This window comes from Octodon degus, unplaced genomic scaffold, assembly GCF_000260255.1.
Source record: "Octodon degus isolate 3935 unplaced genomic scaffold, OctDeg1.0 scaffold00125, whole genome shotgun sequence".
NCBI classification, from domain to species: domain Eukaryota; kingdom Metazoa; phylum Chordata; class Mammalia; order Rodentia; family Octodontidae; genus Octodon; species Octodon degus.
This window is the reverse complement of record NW_004524701.1, coordinates 2,594,029-2,601,331: the sequence shown is the minus strand read 5'-3', so window position 1 is coordinate 2,601,331 and position 7,303 is coordinate 2,594,029. Positions and strand designations below refer to the sequence as shown.

Below are 7,303 nucleotides of genomic sequence, written 5' to 3'. Positions count from 1 at the left end.
TATATGATAGATATACAGCTACTTTCTCTTAGTTCAATGAGAACAATTTATACTAAAAGTGTTTAGACAAGATATCATGTCTGCATCTTGTACTCTGAATAACTACTATGAAGACAATATGCAATGTATTAATTATTGTAACTGTCCTACTAAGCTGTTTTGAAACTGTCTCATTGCTATTTCTTTCTCATTAAAATTAATAAAAAACAAAACAAAAAAAGAATTATATTCAGGGGGCCAGGGAGATAGCTCAGTGGAATAAGTGCTTGCTTGGCAAGCATAAGGTCCTGAGTTCAAGAAAGAAAGAAAGAAAGAAAGAAAGAAAGAAAGAAAGAAAGAAAGAAAGAAAGAAAGAAAGAAAGAGAAAGAAAAAGAAAGAAAGAAAGAAAGAAAGAAAGAGAAAGAAAAAGAAAGAAAGAAAGAAAGAAAGAGAAAGAAAGAAAGGGAAAGGAAAGGAAAGGAAAGGAAAGGAAAGGAAAGGAAAGGAAAGGAAAGGAAGAATTATATTCTTCTTTCAGATGGTGCATGCAATTTCCCTTACGTGTAAAGCTTGAGGCCACAGTTCTCAAAGGTATTTCACTTCCTCCTTAGTCATGCTATTAACTGAGGCAAACACTGAACATTATGTTTACTTGACAGTTCATAGGAAAATACAGATTCCAGCTTGTTTATTCAAGGTTAAACATACAGTGTTTGAGATCAATAACTTAGTTAAAAATTCTTTATTTCTTGTTCTACACTCTAATTCCAATCTACATTCTTTTCCAGAACTAAATCAGAAATGCCCAGAGACACTGGGAAATAAGGGAAATCATCATTCTTTATCACCGGCTGTTAGCTAGCTAATGGCTACCCAGTGTCAATATCTGCAAGAAGTTCTTATGTGAGCAATAACAACTTGCTATTTTTTTTCTGTATTTTTAGGGAAGGATCTACAGGGTGTTCAGGGTATTACTACTAGATCAGACTCATAGTGATCAGCCTGTTTACAGTCTGCCAAGAGCTGGGATTACAGGCGCATACCTCCATGCCCAGCCTCAATTGCCCTCTCAATTGCCGGGGGCGGGGTTGGCATGGCAGGCCTGGGGATCTAACCTCAGGCCCCTGTGCCTGCTTGCAGGTGCACTTTAATCCACGCCTTGCTGTTTTATATTACAAAATATCAGTGTCTATGCAAATGGAGTACAAACGTTATGCTCTACGTTATATAATTCCTATGGGCTTATTAAAAAATGAAAAAGGCTTAAACTTCTTATGAAGCAATTGTTGGTTAGATTAAGGAAGCACTGTTAGCAAATTCTCAAGTAATCTTTTTATTCTTGAAACTCATAGATTATCACACAATTATTTGGTAGCTAAAAAACTGTGTCTACAAGTTCCCCCAAAATTTCAACTCCTGATGTTTTATGTTAGACCTTAAGTAAGCAATATTTTGAACTGAGTTATACAATGGCTAAAATTTAGTTCCTCATTTGTAAGTTTTCTGTCTGTTAAAGTCATTCCAACAGTTCTACTCCCTTATTTTATTATCTCCTGAAATCTTTATTAAGATGTTTAACAAAATACTTGAATATTAACCTTCTTTGCCAGAAAATTAAATTTGAATTGTTATTTTTCTGACATAGACTAGAATTTTTAAGACTACTTTTACTGTACTCTTATAACAATACACACGGCAGATATAGATTTAGTGAAATTTAGTATCATCTTAGTTAAAATTGAGTGGCTTTATCATGATAATTTGTATTTTATCAATATCTATGTTGAAATTGCATATGGAATCAAATGCTCTTATTTTCTGGTTTTTGTTATTGTTAATCAGCTATTTAAAAAATAGGACATTATATAAAGTAAAATGAGCTACAAACCTAGGAGAAAGGATGGAAGCACCCGAGATATAACATTTTAAAAATACTATCATTTCCCATGAAAAATATTTAATTTCCAAAATGTTTGCATTTTCTTTTAGTTTTTGCTTTTGTTTTCTGAAGCACTGATGATTGAACCCAGGGCCTTTTCACTGCGCTACCACTCCAGGTCACTAAGTTGTCTGGCTGGATCCAAACTCGCTATCCTGAGCCTTCAGGGTGCTGGGCTACAGGAGTTGGCCATCATCCCTGACCTCTAGCAAGCTTAACATATACTAAGCACTAAATCTCCAGGATTCAATAGCTACATCTATGTGAGTTTAGTTAGATGCATACGTTCTATCCAGGGAAGACAATAGTCATCCACTCACATGATTTTATTATTCAAACAATTTTAAATAGGCTTTCTATTGCCATGCTGAATCAGGAAATTTACATGGCTTTCTTTGGAAAGTAAGAATTAGTTTTAGCTGTGAAAAAAATCTTTATGTACAATCAATTTTTTTACTTCATGTTTCTGTATTGTTTTGAGGGAATATGTACCATCTTCTCTACATGGGATTCTTAACACAGAATGATGATGACAGATTCAGAAATGAAGCTAACAGGAAGTAAGAGGTCTACATGAAATGCACAGTCTCCTAGGCTATTGAAACCAGACTTTGTTAAACCATAGCCAAGGAACCCAGACCTTATTTCCATGGATGAGATGCACTTAGGCTTTAAGAATGGCTATTATGGTCCTTAGGTTTGCATTTGAGCTTTAGAATTTGGTTTATTGGTACAGTCTTTTACATTTTGAATAGAAATAACCATTTTACAGATAAGTTTTTCCTTTTACTCCTTCCATATGTTATTTATTGTGAGTGATAAATTGACTGCTTTATCTATGAAATTGACATATATGTTATATTTCTCAAAATTTCTCCATTAAGTAAATGTTCTAGTTTATTGTATGAAGTTATTTGTAATGTTTACTTATGATTTTTAAGATGCTTATTTTACCCGTTGTAATGTGCCACTTTGTGACTATTCATATTTTTTTCCACTTACCAGTTTTCCTTGAGGTTTGCAATTTTGACATTAATTTTATATCACAGAAGAAGCCTTGGATTCTGACAAACCATCCTTTTGGTGCCTTTTCCCACATGGGAGACTCTGACACCTCCTTCCTGCTGAAGGGGTGAAGCCCCTGCTGAGCCCCCAGCAGCAGGTCCTTCTCACTGTGCTGGGTTCCTGTTCCTTTTGGGAGGAGGCTATGCTTAGCTTGCTTTTTAAATCCAATCATGTATTTTCATTTTTTACTATTCTCTTTATAGTTAATTTTTGAGCAGTAGGATCAGGATGAGTTCATCAGATAACATGATCTGGAGGAGCTGAGACAATAAAATTCCCCCAAACAGGACTAAAGCCCCCACCACTGTAGGAAAGAGTCCTCTCCACCCCTTCCTTCCTGTCTTATTTTTCTTTCTTTTTCTTCCTTCTCTTTTTAAACACATGCTATGTGTCAGGCACTGTGTGGACACCTCACAAACAATGTTTTCTCTACCAGTTCTCAGGAGAGGAAACTAAAGTTAGAACCAGGAGAATGGCCCAAGGCCATGGAGACACAAGTAAGCGGCAAGGGTGACATTGCCTCCCCTTGTCTCCCCTCTGACCACTGCTGAACTTGCTCCCCATCATGCCTGTAGGGCTGTCTTTTACCTGTTGCCCTTTTAGTGCACCGTCTTGGTGAAATAAATGCCTTAACAAAAAGAGATTATCGTAACAGAGATACAAGGGGTGATATAAATCTACAGTGAATGTTTAAATTTTTAAAATACTTCTCCTCCCTTATCTGATGGTTCTTGCCACCTTCTGAATAGTGTTAGATGCCTTCTTTCATGACTGTCTTATGAGGTATGATAAAGAATACAGTGGATGCTGCTACCCAGCCATCCAATGGAAAGGCAGCTAATGAGACAACTCAAGGCATCCTCATCCATGTGATTCACAAGATTTTGTGCTGTATGACTTCTGGCTCTTCCCCAAAGTCCAAATAACTGTGAAGGTAAATGTTTTGAATCCACTTAGGCCATGACGGTGAACCTAAAGACATGAAAGATTTCCTAAACTGCTTCAAAAATGGCCAGAATGATAGAATATGTGTGTTCAAAGCATTGGGGATGGAGGGTGGATTTTGAGGTGGATTAATGGCCAAGTGCCTTTTACTGTAAAAATTTTTTAAAAATTTAAAACTTTGAATACTTGCCACTTTTTCAAGCACAGCTTATATATTGCTAAAGGCAGTAAAATGGAAAAAATAATCTTCTAGACAGCATCCTATACATTTTTCATTGAATTTATTGTGAAATTTCCTGTCAGTTTTCACTGGTCAAAGCACTATTTACTTAAGATTCCTTCTGGTTTGTTTGCTTATTTGTTTGTTTTGTGGCACTGGGTGTTGAGCCCAAGGCTGCTACACTGAGCTACATCCATCACTTTTAAAAAACATTTTTTTTAAAAAAAGAATTTTTAAATTTTAAACCAGGATCTCACTACATTGCCTAAGCTGAAACTTGACCTCATGACCCTTCTGTCTCAGCCTTCTGAGGCCCTGGGATTACTTTGTGTGTGTGTGTGTGTGTGTGTGTGTGTGTGTGTGTGGCCAGCTCAGCCCACCAGGGGGCAGGGCGGGCTGGCATGTGGTGCTGGGGGATTGAACCATGGTCCCTGTGGTTTGCTAAGCTTGTTCCAAGTAGGTGATTTAGACCACTGAGCCATCTCACCAGCCCCAAATGTGCACATCTAACCTAAAAATGTAATTATATTTTCCACTGAGCAAAAGGCCTGGTTTCTTGAATTTTACAGTTAGAATTTCTAAACTTGGAGTTAAGAAACCCAACATTTTGCTGAGCAGCCAGTAGAAAGAACTCGAGGAACGCAATGCGTGAGTACAGCAGTTTCCTTACTGAGCTCTAACTGTTGAAAGGCTATTCCAGAGGCAATGATAAGCATTCGTCAGATGATCTTGAGCTTCTGTCATGTCTTTCGATTTAAAGATATGTTTGCAGAGAAAGATAGAGAACCCCCGCCTCTGCAGAGAAGTCTTAACTTCTTTGTGTAAGTGGAAGACAATGTAAACTAACAAGGACATAGAATTTCACTAAACAGAATGATAGGAATTCAACAACGGTTGTTGCATTGCATACTGTTGTCTTCAAATTAGTGAAATTTTATGTCACTTTTATTTGTTTACTTTTAAAATCTCTCTTTAAAAATAAAATAAATCAAAAAATAGCATAACTTGGCAAGTTAAATGTGACCCTTTTTGCACAAAATTCAAGAAGCGGACTCTAATATTTATGTGCTATTTGATTGAATGAGAAAAAGCTGTTTACATTTAATGCTGATCATAATACCACACGCAGCATTTTTATCCAGCACTTGGTGCTCTCGTAGCTCTGTCCCTATTCCTAATCTACAGTCAACATTCCTGAGGATCTGGGCGTCACTCCCCTGATCCCGTGGGCCGCATGTCCAATTCTCCCTATTTGAGTTCCTTTCTACATCACCCTCCAAGAAGTTGGGGCTGTAATGTTAGGCTCTTCCTTAGCTCAGCCAATTCTCTTTGGATGCCATTTCCCCACAGATGAGGCCTGGGCTCCATGTGACCAGGTGGACACTGATGGGGGAGAGAGAACATGAGATAACTGAGGGACGCTCGCTTCAAGCCAGCAGCCAAGCTGACTGCTCAGCACCTGGATGGGGAAAGGCCAGGTTCAGTGGCTGGGATTTGCTTAGCACTGCACTCTGACTTTCCCTGCACCCCCAGAGGGTCCAGAAGGGCAACCAACAGCCATGTGCAGACACCTTCCCTGAAATCAATTCAGTAGACAGGCCTGGGTCTGCACCGGGTAGCCTAGACTGTTACAGTTTGTGTTGACATTTGTGTGAGATATGATTCCACATAGAACTTGATCTTAAAGTATAAGCCCAACTTTTCATTATATCAAATATTCTATTAATATCTTTCAGAAACTTCCTTGGTAGGCAATAAGAACATACTATGTTAACTCACCATTTTAAATAATTGTTGTATGTTTTTAATCATTTCATTACCACGATTATTATACCAGCATGTTGTATTCATTGTGTTTATTCTCGACTGTAGTGCAAGAGTTCAAAGTTACTATCAATGCTAATATTAAGTGTTTAGTGTTAGTTTAAACATCTTTTATGTGTATCATCCATATACAAATCTACATCAGTATCTCTTTTAAAAGTGGGCTTTGTGGGGCTGGGGAGATGGCTCAGTGGAATAAGTGCTTCCCTGGCAAGCACAAGGGCCTGAGTTCAATCCCCAGCTCTGCCAAAAAAAAAAAAAAAAAAAAAAAAAAAAGTGGGCTTTGAGGTCAGGTGTAGTGCCACATGCCTGTAATCCCAGCACTGGGGAGGCTGAGGCAGGATTGCTGCAAGCTTGAAGCCAGCCTGGACTACAAAGTGAATTCAAGGCCAGCCTGAGTGAGACCCTTTCTCAAAACGATTAACATATTCCCTCCCTTTTTGTCTTTCCAGAATAGCACCATGCCAAACTACAAACTGATTTATTTCAATATGAAAGGGAGGTCAGAAATTATTCGCTACATATTTGCCTATTTGGACATAAAGTATGAAGATCACAGGATAGAACATGCTGACTGGCCTGCAATCAAGTCAAGTAAGTAGCATAAGTCCTATTTCATGAATCTGTAACCTGCTGGAAAGAAAATGAACTCACAGAGTCATTTGTCCTTCTTGAGGGAAAAAGAAAAGAAAAGAAAAGATTTTCTGGCCTTATCTAGGTTTCCAGTCTTAGCAGTTTTAGCTTGAGAAGTAACAGTCCAGATAAACTAAATGAATGCTATGTGACTCTACAGATTTTCTCTTACAGGTTAAAACACAAACCTCACAGAAAAATAATACAGGGTCAGGGATATAACTCAGCAGCACAGTACCTGCCTGGCAAGCACAAGATCCTGAATTTGATTCCTGGTACAATCCATCAATGAACAAATAAGTAAATAAATAAATAAATAAATAAATAAATAATAAAAACAAACCAGTATACCCTTTGTCAGAAGAGCTGAAATAGATGTGGGACATATTGTTTTTAGTTCATAGTTGGGATTAACGACACAAGGTTTGAGTCATCTTTCCAGTTGCATGACTATGGCAAGTTCAGATCAGATCCATTTAGTACTGTGGCCCAAATTATTTATAGTAGACAGCACCAACGTTAGTATTGTGTATGCTAATTGGCATATTGGCAATAAATCACCACCTGCCTTTTGGAAACGTGAGCTCCTTATAAACCATTGTCGCTGCAATCACTTCTCATAGTAGAAATCCTTCCTCTGGAGGAAAGCATGATCTTATTTCTTTTTCTCATGAAACTAACACTGACAGCCAAATGT

General features: G+C 37.7%; 1 protein-coding gene across 1 annotated transcript in view; it reads left to right on the top strand.

Moving 5' to 3' along the window:
• The first annotated feature begins 2,471 nt into the window (after positions 1-2,471).
• Positions 2,472-7,303, top strand: part of Hpgds (hematopoietic prostaglandin D synthase) — a 21,179-nt gene continuing 16,347 nt past the window's right edge. The window contains exons 1-3 of the mRNA XM_004640640.3: positions 2,472-2,486; positions 3,421-3,481; positions 6,426-6,567. Coding sequence (XP_004640697.2) covers positions 3,470-3,481; positions 6,426-6,567 — 154 coding nt within the window. The 5' untranslated portion in view covers positions 2,472-2,486; positions 3,421-3,469. The remainder of the gene's footprint in view (positions 2,487-3,420; positions 3,482-6,425; positions 6,568-7,303) is intronic.